The 14,876-nt window shown below is 38.1% G+C and overlaps 3 protein-coding genes across 4 annotated transcripts; 2 read left to right on the top strand and 1 right to left on the bottom strand.

Moving 5' to 3' along the window:
* Nucleotides 1-481: 481 nt before the first annotated feature.
* On the top strand, nucleotides 482-2,500 carry LOC135657474 (uncharacterized). The gene is made up of 2 exons (XM_065175967.1): nucleotides 482-2,239; nucleotides 2,322-2,500. Exons 1-2 carry the CDS (start codon nucleotides 713-715, stop codon nucleotides 2,322-2,324), a joined length of 1,530 nt encoding a protein of 509 aa, XP_065032039.1. The 5' UTR covers nucleotides 482-712; the 3' UTR covers nucleotides 2,325-2,500.
* Nucleotides 2,501-2,639: 139 nt separating this feature from the next.
* On the top strand, nucleotides 2,640-5,362 carry LOC135657490 (multiprotein-bridging factor 1b-like). The gene is made up of 4 exons (XM_065175968.1): nucleotides 2,640-2,887; nucleotides 2,965-3,048; nucleotides 4,857-4,939; nucleotides 5,019-5,362. Exons 1-4 carry the CDS (start codon nucleotides 2,746-2,748, stop codon nucleotides 5,136-5,138), a joined length of 429 nt encoding a protein of 142 aa, XP_065032040.1. The 5' UTR covers nucleotides 2,640-2,745; the 3' UTR covers nucleotides 5,139-5,362.
* A 596-nt stretch (nucleotides 5,363-5,958) lies between these two features.
* LOC135581892 (uncharacterized) lies at nucleotides 5,959-12,315 on the bottom strand. Of its 2 annotated transcripts, XM_065175970.1 has the most exons (14): nucleotides 12,048-12,315; nucleotides 11,529-11,605; nucleotides 11,355-11,435; nucleotides 9,257-9,385; nucleotides 9,086-9,172; nucleotides 8,936-8,989; nucleotides 8,704-8,794; nucleotides 8,555-8,625; nucleotides 8,359-8,428; nucleotides 7,866-7,918; nucleotides 7,664-7,757; nucleotides 7,202-7,299; nucleotides 6,627-6,718; nucleotides 5,959-6,355 (listed from the first exon to the last, which is right to left on the bottom strand). In XM_065175970.1, the coding sequence occupies exons 1-13, from the start codon at nucleotides 12,247-12,249 to the stop codon at nucleotides 6,632-6,634; spliced, it is 1,194 nt and encodes a 397-aa protein (XP_065032042.1). In that variant the 5' UTR covers nucleotides 12,250-12,315; the 3' UTR covers nucleotides 5,959-6,355; nucleotides 6,627-6,631. The 2 variants fall into 2 exon arrangements, with proteins under 2 accessions (XP_065032042.1, XP_065032041.1); XM_065175969.1 differs by lacking the exon at nucleotides 5,959-6,355 and having other exon boundaries at nucleotides 6,432-6,718.
* Nucleotides 12,316-14,876: the final 2,561 nt, after the last annotated feature.

Consider the following 14,876-nt stretch of genomic DNA (forward strand, 5'->3'; position numbering starts at 1 on the left):
AATACGATGAAAATTTCTTATAATTAAAAAAACCCTAAAAAATACCTAAATTCTTTGTTATGTTCTTCATATTATGTTATCATTTATTATTATTAATATTATTTATTATTTGCCGTCATCTGCACAGCAGTCAACAGTCGAAGGCAGATCTCGCCTTCATCGCTGCCTACTTCTGTGCCCGGCGACGACGTCCAACGTCACGTTGATCGGATAATTAATGACGAACACGTGAGCCTCCATCTGACCCACAGATCGCACTGCTTTCTTTCCTGTTGACTCGATACAGTCAACTCTCCTTCGGCTCCAACAACGAGCAATCGCGTGAATCGAGGATCTCGTTCTTTGTTTTCAGCCCACGATGTCAACGCTTCATTCGAAGGCCAACGGCAGCGTCATTCGTGGCGTCTACCTAAATCTTCAGGTCTAAATCTACCATCAAAGTTAATGAATCATTCGATCTAATTTAAGGTCCGCTCACGCAAATCCGGAGTAGAAGGTGTCTCGGTCCACCGCGCTACATTCTATTCCAAGCATTTCACAGTTTGAATCCTTTCTCTCGTCCTCTCCGCCTTCTATCCTTTTGAAGAACTCGTTCACGGATTCATTTTAATGATTTCTTTGATTCAAGATCTGCTTTTTCTTCGACTGCGACACTGCTGGGTGTGTTTGGGTGGAGAAAGATTGGATCTTGGAGTCTGATCGATGCGCGAAGATGGTGAAGAATTTGATGGAGGACAAGAAGCTCGACTTCGACGCCCCGCTCCTCTCCGTCCGGCGACTCTCTGCTGAAGCGGCGGCAGCGGCGGCGGCGGCGGCGGCTTCTTCTTCTTCTTCGGTTCCACCCGCTTATGGGAGTGGAGAGAGCGGCAGGAAGCCACCGCCGCGTAGATTCTCGCTCCCTTTCTACAGGTCGGAGTTGAAGTCCGGCCCTGTGTGCAACCCCGGCGTCGTGCCCTTCGTCTGGGAGCAGACGCCCGGCCAGCCGAAGAGTGGTGGCGGCAGGCAACCGACGGTCGAGGAGCTGCATTCTTCACGGGAAGCCACGGCGCCGCCCGCGAAGCTCGGCAGTAGTATCGGGATTCATAAATCCGCCGCCTTCAATCCCAGTGAAGGCGCCGCAGCATCCCCTGAAGCGGCCAAGGAGGAGGACTTGAAGGCGGACAATAGGTCACAGCAGCAGCCGACTCAGGCGCCCAACAACACAAACAACAACGACGACGATGACGACGACGGCGACGTATTCACGGACGCGCCGGACGCGCTGTCGAGGACGGAATCCTTCCTCATGAACTGCAGCGTGAGCGGCCTCAGTAGTTTCCGCGAACACGTCAAGCCTTCGACCCACGCCTCGAGAGAGCCGCAGGTGCAGGACTTCATGATGGCAAGGTTCTTGCCCGCCGCCCAGGCGCTGGCGTCGGGCTCGCCGCAGTACACCTTCAGGAAAGCGGCTACTCCAGCCCGAGAGCCAACGAGGGCGACCGACAGGCTTGTGAGCGAGAATCTAAGAAGGTCTCCTCTCCTCCACCATCGAAGGCCTTCGCATAGCACTGACGACGACGGTGAAGAAGACGATGATGACTACGACAACCATGGCCGAACGCCTTCGGGAGCTTGCGGGTTGCTTCCAAAGTTCTCTCTGAAGAGCTCATTTTGCCTCTTCAATCCGTTCCCCGGGATGAAGCATCGCGGCCGTCATCTGCCTCCGCCGAGGAGAAGAGAAATCCATCGCCCACAGATCAAAAACTCGAGTCAAGAAGAAGATGAAGGCACCAAACTAACAAGCAAACCCAACCGTCGGGGCGATTCGCCGACAGCCCGGCATTCTATCGGTGGAGCAGTATCACCATACAGGTACGAAGCTCCTCCATCACCTTTCCGCGAAGGGAGAGGTTTTCTTGGAGTTCCCGGCAAAGAAAGCAAAACTACCAACATCGAAGATGGAAACCGGCTAGATTTGAAGAAAACGCATGCCGATGTTGCTCACCATCCTGAAGCAGAAGACTCGGACATGAACAGTGTTAGTCCCCTGCAGTCTCCTCTGCCATTACTGCCTCCTCAATCACCATCAGAGTCCTGGCTTCTCCACACCATGCCTTCTGTCTCATCCAAGAAGAATCCAACTCCATGGTCCTTTTTGGGGCTTGGCTTACAGCCTAGGAAACAAGCTCTCACTCATCTGGAGCAGAAAACAAATGCCGAACCTTCCAAGCCACAGCGTCGCCATGCGCGCTTTGCAGAGGTTTTCATTCTTCTCCTTTGCAATATATGCGGCAAATCTGTAGCAACTTGCAAGTAATTTGTGATCTCTTTTCCTGTTTCAGTAGGTTCTTGTTGAAATATGAGATGCGAATTCATTCCTCGGCCTGCAGCTCTCTCTCTCTAACAGTTGCTTGGGGTCATCCAATGAAGATGATGCACTGGAGACAAGCAGACATTGGATTCAATTGAGTTGCAGTGTAGCTGACTGCATCATTCCTCCAAGCAAGATTGAAGGAAGATGATGCACCAAAGACGGGCAGAATGTATGACTCATATTGGGCCAGGATCCGACCCGATTCGGAGATTGCAAACGGATCCGGGTGCAAGTTGGGCCTCAAAAAGAACAAGCCCAGTAAACTCCGCACGCCATGGTAAATGAACGCGTGGAGCACCCGCAACCCACCATCGCCCTCAACCTCTCGTTCCTCCGCTGGTCGCAAAAATCTCGCCTTTGAAACCCTAACCTCGATCCGAGAGGCGACGTCGATGGCCGGGACTGGTCCGATCGCGCAGGACTGGGAGCCCGTTGTGCTCCGCAAGAAGGCGCCCACCGCCGCCGCCAAGAAGGACGAGAAGGCCGTCAACGCCGCCCGCCGCAGCGGGGCCGACATCGAGACCGTCAAGAAGTGTATGCACGAGAGAGAGGGATCGATCTGATTCTTTGATCTGCTTATTGAGCTTCGTTGACTTGTTTCTTCCTTGCAGCTAATGCTGGCACCAACAAGGCTGCTTCAAGCAGCACGACCCTGAATACAAGGAAGCTGGATGAGGAAACCGAGAACCTTTCTCGTGAGTTCGTCGATGTTTCTATTTGTTAATATTCATCTCGGTCTGTTGATTTCAGCTCGTTATCTGATGTTCTTTATTACGTTTATGTTTGATTGTTCATATAGAAGATTAGGATCTTGTCTGCTGTAGCTGGAATCTTGTTGGTTCCTTTAATGTCGTCCAAAAATACCAAAATTTATTAGGCATATGTTCTTCACATTTGGAATTTCGCCTTCTAATTGCCATCTCCTCTGCCAAAATAAGTAGATAAACAAACACCCTCATCGTCAAGGCACTTGATTGTCATGTTTAGCTGATAACATACAGAAGAACACTGAAACATCGATAAAGAAATGTTGAAATAAACCATTAGCTACAGCATAGTGTCTCCTCAGAACAAAAGCCTTGGCCCTGCTGCTGCCTCTGCCCATTATCCCTCACAATATTTGGATGCTTTAGTAGGATATATCAAAGTATCATTTAGGTGATAGAGTTTATATAGATGTTTTGTCCTTTTTTGAACTGCTTGAGTTGTTAGGATTACTGATGATCGAATTATTGTCTTTATCACAGTATCAGAATAACCATGAATTTGAATAGTGTATGTGTCCCTCTCCATTATACTTGGTGTTTAATTAATATTTGCACAATGTTATTTTCTCTAATTGGCTTGTACCACCTACTTGTCACTTTCACATGTCAAGCCTAGTTTGGCCTGCATGTGAGAGATGTTAGGGTTAATATAGATTGGGCCCTTTTCTAACAACTTATGCCTTTGAGATTTATAATAACCCAATCAAAATCTTTATCGTTGGTGACAAATTGAACAATCATGTCGTTTGTCACATCTAGTTTTGTGATTTTAACATCTACGAATTTACATAAAGCATCATATTTGTCTGTCACCTTAAAAATACCTTATATTTGAATTACATGGTTTTGTTATCACATCCTTTAATTACATATTACAACTTTTCGGTAATCATACTATTGTTTGTGAAGTCTATCAATCTGAGGACGTGCAACAAAAAGCTGGTTGTCGTTCGACTATCTCCTGCCACTTTCTGCTCCTAGCAACATTACATAAGCATTCAAGAAATGACAATTGGTTTCTTAGGCCTTATCTCAATGATTAGAACTCATGACAAAATGTTTACGGTCTTTTTAGCATAAAATAAGCAATTATCTTTAGTAGGAGACACCAAGATGGGACCAACTCCTACATGTAACACCATGTTGGTGATGAAACCCTTTGATATAGAGGTCTGTATTGACTAAGAGTTAAAGGCTACACAGAAGTTTGACACAAAATCTTGAATACTTTATCTGGCCTTGGACCTCCAACATTTTTTAGCAACCATATTTATCTTTTGACATTTTGGTGAAGTAGAGAAAGGCCTAGCTTATATTGCTAGATTGAAATTTATTTTGTGTGTGATAATTATTGACTTTCCTCAATATTTTTTTTAAAAAAAGGCAAAATGAAGTCTAAAAAGCTGGCTCCTAGTTGCAAAGTTGAAGGTAGTCTTAGCAAATCAGGTTTGCCAGTATTCAGCTGGGGGACCAGCACATTGTAGGTAGTCTTAACAGATCAGGTTTGAGAATTAATGCCATCAACGACATTGAAGGTAGTCTCTATAGATTATGTTTGACAGAATTTTCTATTTGGACCATCTTCATATTTGATACTATTTACAGTGAATTATATGCACGATTTGTTTGGTTGACGATGATCTTTGGTTGATGTTCCACATTTTTCATTATGATGGTAAGATGTTCTTCTTTCCCTCACTTGTTCCTCATCTGTATGTTTTCTCCTTATCAACAAGATGGACGAGTGCCGTCTGAACTGAAGAAAAATCTCATGCAAGCTCGGCTGGACAAGAAGCTAACCCAGGCTCAACTTGCACAGGTATCGTCTCTATCAGTTGCCTTCTTGGTCAAATAGTTCCTTGCATATTACATCTAAGCTCACCCATAATATCTCACAGCAAATCAATGAGAAGCCCCAAGTGATTCAAGAATACGAGTCAGGGAAGGCCATTCCAAATCAACAGATAATTACCAAACTGGAAAGGGTGCTCGGAGTGAAGCTTCGAGGTAAAAAGTAGGGAGCACCACACCGCCGTACTAAAACGACTATGATAAGGAGATTTCATATGCAGGATCTGGCTCTGCTCCGCATGATTGTGGTTTGGCACCATGCATATTTCTCTAGTAATAATAAGGGCATGTTTAACTCTTTCTATGTGGTTGCTTTGTCTGTGACTTGATATCAGTTTGAGATCTCATGTTTGAGTATAAAACTACTTGCTGTGGCCATCTTTTCTTCCTACCCCTGTTTCTTTCGTTTGGTGTCAGTGGAAGATATATATATATGTATATATCCAATAATTGATCTTTAATCCAATAATTGGTTTAGTGTACCCAGAAAAAAGAAAGAAAAAATTGATCCAGTATTTGATGCTAAAATTTGCCAGAAAACTAAACATTGTTTGGAGAAAAATATGAGAATTAAGAAGCAATCCTGAAGAAGTCTGTGTTTCTGTTTATATATATGGAAGAAATAAATGATATATCAGTAGAATGCCTTTTCCTTGGAATCAAATTTTTGTAGCAGATGTAAGTTCTATTTGTAACACAGAAATGCTGAATATGCAATGACAGCACCTCACAAAATTCAATAAAATCTGTCCTAAAATTTTTGCACTAATTACATTTTTCTCTTATGATGTATGTAAAATAGATGTTTATGGTCAAATTGCATCCCCTCTGTTTTATCCAAGCAGTGTTGACTAATTTCATCAAAGGCACAATATAATTTGACGGGATACAAAAATCCAACAGAAAATCAAGTTTTGGATAATTTACAGCGTATAGAATAAGGAAGAATCCCAACCATGGCAGAGATTTATATGGTCTGATCCAGAATAATTGGAACACAAAATATATACTAAACAAAAAGTTCCTAATGGTTTTCATATTGATATCAAGCACATACCTAATTTGAAAGGTCAGAACTCCAGCTGAAAAAGAACTATTTTAGTGAAATTTAACTATCTCAATTCTCGAGCTATTATGCTAAAAACTCAAGTTCTTTGTGGTCTTAATAACGTTGTCAAGCACAACCAAATCAGACAGAACACAAAATTCCAATAGGAAACTAACAAAAAGGCTAGTGTTGGACAACACTACCAACACAAAATTCCTATTTTCCAGCCGGCTTGAGGTTTTGTCACTGTACTTGGGAATGAAAGTTTACTCCAAACTCAACTTTTGGAAGCTTTAGATGAACTGAAACTTTTCACCCCAACATCTGAGCTGATTCCTGTGGAATGAATGAATATGTTACCGTGAGACTGTCCTGGTAAAAGAGCCAACCAGATGAAAAGATTGTAACATACTGGTCATAAACACAGGATTCCATTACAATCTCAAGCAAATACCAAAGGTTTATCGTCTTACAAGTATTTTATTACCCCAATCATTCCACATCATGTAGATGAGGATTACTGTGTCTATGATAATCCACGGGTTCATATTTAGATTATAAAACATGCAAGATTCAACTCTTTTGCCTAAGTGACAGAAAGCATGACCTTAATCACTTGAGGAACTTGTCCAACCAGCTACTTGCTTCCTTCACCATTGAAACTGTCATTTGGTGCCCGATTCCGGCCTCTGCTATAAACTGTTCAAATAAAATATAACTGTGAATATTTTGCCAGCATTAGGACTATAACGACAAAGTATATTGGATTTGGCTCTTTCCTTCTGTAAATCCTATTCATGTTTGAAATTGAATATGAATTGCTTGAAGCAAAAGTGGGGTAATGCAGCAGATTGGATAATCCCAAGGTGATATCGGATCTACATACTATAAGCAGAATTTGGGGTATGAAAGGGTGAAGAAATCCAACAGGAGATAAATGAGTCTTACAGATATAATTTAAATGATATTGCTTTAGACACAAACTCATGACACCTTAAGGTCTAATTTTAACCAAAGAAAAGGTTATCATCCATGTGTTCAAGGCCAAACTTGACCAGGCGCTAAATTTCTGCATTCCAGAAAATAAACATAATCATTTCCTGGATATCCCCACAAGTTCTATTGGCTAAATATGAGTTTAATAAATCCACCATTGATAGCATTAATTTGTAGTTTGTCTACCTTGAGATTCTCTGGGCAGTTTGCCTGTTTGTAAAGCTCAGTTGCCTTCACATGGGGTTCTTTTAAACCAGGAACAGGGCAGCGAGGATCTTCAGCACCTATTTGTTCCAGACAGTCAGAATATTATATTAGTCAATAAGAATCAAATGTCCGTGTATCAAAAACTAACAGGCATTAGTTGATATAGGTACAGAAAGATATATGAAAATTGCATCTACATAGGTTACTTATAGTTGTTGATGCTCGAGAGACTCAGTTCTAAATCCCCATTAAAGTAGACTATTTACAAGATATTTTCAATATTATCATGAACAGTCTCTTTTTGCAGCATTCATTTTTCAAGCATAAGATATATATAATAGCTATAGTGAAGTAAACAAACATATCTCAAGAAACAAGATCCAGCACTTCAAGGATAGCAGAAAAGAGGTTTGTTTGTTGTAGTTGAAAAGCTACACATACCATTTAACATTAGCAAGGGACGTGGTGCGATCACAGGAATGGTATAAGGTGCATCAAACTGCAAGTATAAACCTGGAGCGATTCTATCCCACACCTAGGCAAAGAAACATAAGCATGTTTAAGAACTGAAACCTATGAGATGAAAACCTGGATTTGCTTCTGTCAATCCATGTTAAAGCTAAAAAAATAAAACATAGCTAACCTTCTTTACAACTTCTTTATCAATTGTATTCTTGCCTAAATCAATACATGCTTCTGCAATTGGTTAAGCAAAATCAGACAACCAGATCATTAAGTGAAAGTAGGCTTATTGAATTGAGTTAACATCATCAATACAGACAGGAACATCAGTTGTGACAAAAGTAAAAAATAATTAAAAATACTAATTGCAGGGTTAAAGAAACACTTTTCAGAGACATAGCTATGCTCCAGTACATATGGAATAAAGAATTACTTGCATTATGATCACATATAATGACAGCAGACCTGCTATATAATACTGTAGTTCCATTCTTATGGCATCGTCCATTTCTAATTTTAAACATCAAGGGTAAGACGAACTTCACAAGGAAGCATCAAATACTGCACATAGTGCAATGTTTTCTAAAATGTAATTGGAAAAGATGAAACCATACTCATAGTCTATAAGATGTAACCGTGGTCAAATATATGAAACTGATAACTAGCAAGCTGACCTTCGAAGACAGGTTTTATGCTGTCAACCCGAGCCTGCCACTTGTCATTATCTAAAGCCCATCTGAACCCCTATTACCATAACATTGAGAATCAATTAATTAACTGTGGAAAAAACCTCCTATATACCAACCATCTATCTACTTGGATGGTAAAAATCCACATATAACTGCAGTATATTATATCTCATTTGCACACCTGAACCCCAATTATAGGGACAACCACAGAGTACCGCGTATCAACTGCTGCAGCAAACCATGCATGCATTCCTACATCAGCAACACTATATGAGCTCCAAAATTGTTTACTTTTTACTAATGTTAGCTCAATCTGCTATCATAACTAACCTCCAAGTGATTCACCAGTAATCCCAATCCGAGAAGGATCAATGTCCTTCCTTTGTATCAGATAATCTGCCAATTTTATTAAGTCCCAGACCTGCCATATCCATTGAGGACCACATATATAATAAGAAGTTATAATCTTCATTCACTAATTTGGTCATAGAATTTTTAATTGTAAATTATTGTTGCTTCCACCGCACACACACATATACATAGCAAATGAAGAACAACTTACTGTATCATATATGAAAGGCATTGTATCACCATTCTTCCATGATGAAACCAGAGCCTATTACAAAAATACAAGTGAAGCCAATAAAATGAATATATCCATATCAAGGGAGTTTGACTTTGGGAAATACAAAATACTCTCATATTTTATTACATCTTTGTATGCTGTTGTGCTGTTAGCCCTTTCACCATGGTAGCGAGAATCAATAGCAACAGCTACATATCCTCTTGAAGCATAAGCCTGGAAAAAACCAATAATCAAACAAAAGGACACATAAAGATTACCTCCTATGAATTAGACTTCTGTTCAGGTCCTAAAGATAACCTCAAGTAGTGGCTGCAACCACTCCTTGCACTTGTAAGAGCTATGTAAAAGCACAACAGCTGGCTTTCTTTGTGGAATAGTGTCCTTCAAGCTCAGAATCAATACAGGAAGACGACCTTGCTCACCTTCCTGTAGAAGAAAATTTTGAACTTTTCCTGATGTCTCAGATATAGTTAGCGTAGTAGCAAATTACCACGCATTACATTTAACCATACACTTTACATCTTGTTTGCTGATGTACTGACTATTCATATTCTAAATCCATGCATTAGCCATTATACAAATAATATAGTCCAACACTAAGATAGGATATGGGGTGAAGTAAAGTCCTAAATGAACACAATCTTCTTTCACTAAAAAGGTGATCAAGTACAACGAGCTCTCACTAGTGTCAGGTATGCTGAGAATTCGTGTGAGCACACTCACATCTGCAAGTAGAGACGTTATTTTCGTGACTAAAATCTATTTGTCTTGTAAAGCAACTACCTTACTATAGTGCAAAGGCTCACCTCTAATATAATTTTTTCTTAGCTTCAATTGAATTTTATATTTTAGTGGCGGAAAAAATTTAAAATAATCTATCAAAGTAACCAAACATTTTACGTTTTGAATTTATTAGATATCTAATGCCCTAACATGTCTTTAATCCCCTGGAAAAGAGAAGTTGTGGCAGAGTTGGCACTTTTTCGTTTGGCTCAAACTCCTATTTTCTGTAGAATTAGGAGTTCCATGTAAACTTAGAAATGGTAATTTTACTATATACATGAAAGCCTGTTGTCTAAAAAGAGAATAAAATTATATTCTTTTTCATACTTCAAATAGTTACAAGACTTCTTTTCTCTTCTCCACAGCCCATAGGACCTGCAGGATGGACCTGATAAAAATCTTATATTTTCATAACTAAAGCACTTTTGTTCTCTACCAATCAGGTAGAAAAATGGAGATTCACAGTCCAAGTAAGCTTATAACCAATATATGCAATTTCAAATAGTACCATCAGGTATGGGCGGTATGTATCGGTCCGTTAGCTTACCGGTACACAGACCGCCCGTTACCGAACGAAACGAAAAAAAATATAAAAAATTATATATATATTAATATATATAAATATTTTATAATAGGCGACGTCGCGTCGCCGAAAACATCGCCTTATATATAAAGAATATTTATATATAAATATTTATATATAAATATATATAATCATATATATATATATATATATATATATATATATATATATATATATATATATATATATATATATATAAACGAGGCGACGTTGCCTTTATAATACTATATATATATATATATATATATATATATATATATATATACACTGAGCGGTATACCGCTCGGTATACAGTTTCGTACCGTACCGAGCGAACGTTGAAACTCCGGTACGGTACAAAATTGCATACCTTGCTTATAACACTCTTTAGTCTAGGAGGTAGTTTGGATCAATCTAACCATAAGTTGGGAAAATGATTTATTTAATTTTTTAAAAGAATAATACTTAAAAGTTTAGCTTGGTTTCTATCTCAAAATCAAACCAAAATGTGAACCATAGTTATAGATAATTGTATTGTAGATGAAACATAGTAATTGTATGTCCTGGACATAGTAATTTTATGTTCTGTTCACACTTGAAAACCAAAATAAGAATCCTAATTGAAGTGCTTTTACTTTGTATATAATCTATGCTACTGCAAGCTCTTGATAACATCACACAAAAAAGGTTAGGAAATTCACTAATAAATATTACAAAAAAATTTATATAATTTTTTTTCTTTCAAATTAAGTTACAACATAAACAATATCATAAATAGATCCAAACTGTAATACTTCAGTTTGTTTTATGAACTGGAAAACAACCATTTGGTTTGTCATCTTCATAACCCATACCTTGAAAGAGAGGAAAGATGCACATTTAAAGAGATTAACATGATTGCCTTTGGTTGGCAAAGCATCATGAGGTCAATGACATGCCACATGCCTATTAACTTGCCATTATGTTCAACATCGTATCAACTGACAAGATGCCTAACGAATAAACATAACTAATTCAAAAGAGTAAGGAACCAATATCTTATAAGATTACCTCTGTTGTCAGGTAAATGTTCTCCTCAATCAGTCTCTCCTTGAAATTCTCAACATTCTCCTTTGGACAAGCTTCCATTACCTGGAAAATTGGAGCAATGGCATTACCAAGATGAATCAAGAATTACTATAAGAAGCATAACATCAAAGCCCGCCTTTCCTTTGGTTTCCTCACCTCTTTGGAACCTGGAAATATGCTCGACTGATACACTGGATTCTTCACTGGTTTCCCAAGCTCAGCGCAGAGAGGAACTGAACAAAGATAATATAACAATTATTCGCTGACTCAATATATCCTCACCAAATTTGAGACAGATCATGTCTGACAACAGAAAAAAAATTCCCAGCTTGCTTAGATGGTAAAAACTTTGAGAGACCAAATCCAATTTCTACTGCTTGCAAAAGAAAAAAAAACATATTTATTTAAATTCTTCCAACTCTTGCCAATTATAACCTATTTCTTGATAAGATCATCTTGATTCCACCGGACAAGTACCATAAATCATATCTCATAAAACTAACTTCTCGTAGTTAGGGGAATTCTCATGAACCACTAATTAAGATTTTTTATTGAGCCAAGCCAAACATCTACAGATATAAAGTAGTTGCAAAAGATTTGGAAACGATCGACCAGTAATTAACATCCGAGAGCCAATAAACCCTCGAGAGTCTCTCTGTTCTACAAGATGCATACCATCGGGGTTCCGCCTCCGGCTTCGCAGGACTTGGAGAAAGTCCGAACGAAGATCGGTGGCAGCGTCAGCGGCGGCAGTTTCCATCGTCCGGCACCGGAAAGAACCGTGAGCTCTGGCCGCAGCGGATCCGATGGGAATCGAGCTATGACGCCTTGTTTTCCCCCCGAAAAGAAATCCTTGGAAGAGTAAAATTAATGCCATGGTATTCCACAGAATGGCTTATAATGTTGATATCGGTACATGGATGGTTGAAATCGACAACAAAGCATAATGAAAGAACGATGTCAACATTATTATTATTATTATTAGGTGTCGATCCCACGATAAATTAGGAATGACTCTTTTTTGTTTTCTTTTGAGTTGTTAGGCCTATCGAACCCATAGAAAATATATGAGATGATTAATTACAGGAGTGTTGAAATAGATGGAACCCTAAATCGAGTTTCGATTTCATTTGATCAAAATAAAATATGTTTGATCCGAAACCAATTATTATGATCTACCTAATTGAACCTATTAAAAATTAATTAATTTATTTATAATTTTAAATAATTTAATATATATATATATATATTATTTTCTTTTACTTATTAGGACGTCACGTGTTGAGTTTTGATTGAAGATGAATATTTTTACTATTGAAGATGAATGTTTTCGAGTATAACTATCTATAATGGATTTAAGTATATTTTAAATTTAGAATTTAGCTAAATTCGAATAAAAAAATTTAAATAGTTAGTTTCATCAAGTCTAAGTTTAGATAGAATTCAAAATGATTTCTCCCCTTTAATTATAATGAACATAATAATATTCGAGAGTGCTTTGATTATAAAGTAATCACAAGTATTGATTATGCTATAGTGGATATGATGTAGCTAACATATTAGCATCATATGCAATCGACGTGTTATCATCTTAGTCACTAGTATCATATACAACCCAGTAATGATCTTATCTCCATGTGGAAATATGCATTCTGTTATAAGTAGTTACAATCAATAGGCACAACCATGTTAAACAAATGGTATATTGCCCCCTAAGCTCTATTATAAAAAAAACGATCTAAATACACTTAGATATTATTGAAAAAATAAGATGCTTGATAGACTAGTCGACGTATCTCCTAAAACTTAGTTTTGAAAAAAAAGGAGATCATCTTGACATGTTTTCCGAAAGATTGGCTCGAAAAGAAACTAAGTTGATTTTAAGTTGGCTTCCAACTCAGATATAATTTAATAGTTTACTAAGTTGATTATCATTAGAAAAAAGAGGGGTGAATCTAAGAAAATTAAAAAAGAAGTAAAAAATCATATGCCCAAGTTCCTATGAGAGGACGAGGAATGACAAATCAAAAGAAGATTGATCCCTTTGTAAGTGAGAGCTCACATTGCTTAACACTTCTCACATAGAATGAACTTCTAAGGACACCCTCACTATTGAGTGCCCCACCGACAAAGAGAAATATAAGCAAATATTGTCACTTCCACTGAGATTATAGGCGTGAAACTAAAAGTTGCTATAGCTTAAAAGGAGCAAATTGAAGATTTGGTTCGTAAGGGACACCTCAATAAATTCCTCCATCAAATTCGAGAATCTTCATCGAAACTCCAAGGCTTAATTGAGTAATATGTGTACGTGATAACTAGTGATCAACTGCTGGGGCTAATAGTTCCTCGGCTCAAAAGATGTATGTGAGGGAACCCTAGTTAAAAAGGTTCCACCTAAATGGAGATTGACCAACCCATTATGTTTAGGGAAAAAAAGGCTAAGTACCTAGTTTATAAGCATGATGATACATTAGTGTTATCCCTTTGAATCGCAAAAGCATGACTCAAAAGGTTTCTTATTAATACAAGGAGCTTGGAAGAAATATTATATTATCATGCCTTTTCTAGAATTGGTTTATTAGCCAAGGATCTTCGGCCCATCTCTTATGCTCTTATCAACTTCACAAGAGAGTTAGTTACCTTGATGGGAATCATCAATATCTATATAATCTTTGGACCTAATAATTGCACTAAGATAATAAAAATCAAGTTTCTAGTAGTCAACTGAATAAAAGTAGTGGTGTCAATATATTAAATGATACTTGAGATTTTGTTCGATACAAGAATAAGGGAGATCAAGAGTGACCCCAAAGAATCCAAATAGTGCTACTTGACATCCGTCACCCTTCTAAGGAATGGAAAGTTATCGATCCAACAAATAGACCCATAAGATCTCTCATTATTGATTATATACTATGTGGTGGGGGTACCCTCGAAAGAAATTCCTCTAAACCTAGAACGACTATATCACACAATAAAAATGAGGTCAGCCTCAACCTAAGAGAGGAAGAAAAAACTCATTAACTTTCTACGATTAAACTCAGAAGTGTTTGCATGGTCGACTAGTGACATGCTTGGAATAGACCCTAGTATAGCTCAACATCAACTCAACATAAACCTATAGTACAAAACAGTTTGTCAAAATGTTCCAAAGATTCGCTCTTGACCAACGGAAGACTATAAAGAATGAAGTTGGAAAACCTTTGCAAGTTCGCTGTATTCGTGAAGTTCATTATTCAAAGCGGCTCACCAACATAGTTCTCATTAGAAATAGTAATGGAAAATTAAGAATTTATTTTGATTACATCAATCTCAATAAGATTTATCTAAAAGACAGATTTTTTTTCTTAAATTGATCAACTTGCCGATTACACCTTCAGACATGAGCTATTAAATTTTATGGATGCTTTTTTGACAATCAAATTAAAATAATATCAAAGGACAAAGAACATAGCTTTTATCATTGAGAAAGGCTTATACTGTCACATGATCATGCCATTT

This window comes from Musa acuminata, chromosome BXJ1-4 (genome assembly GCF_036884655.1).
Source record: "Musa acuminata AAA Group cultivar baxijiao chromosome BXJ1-4, Cavendish_Baxijiao_AAA, whole genome shotgun sequence".
NCBI lineage: Eukaryota > Viridiplantae > Streptophyta > Magnoliopsida > Zingiberales > Musaceae > Musa > Musa acuminata.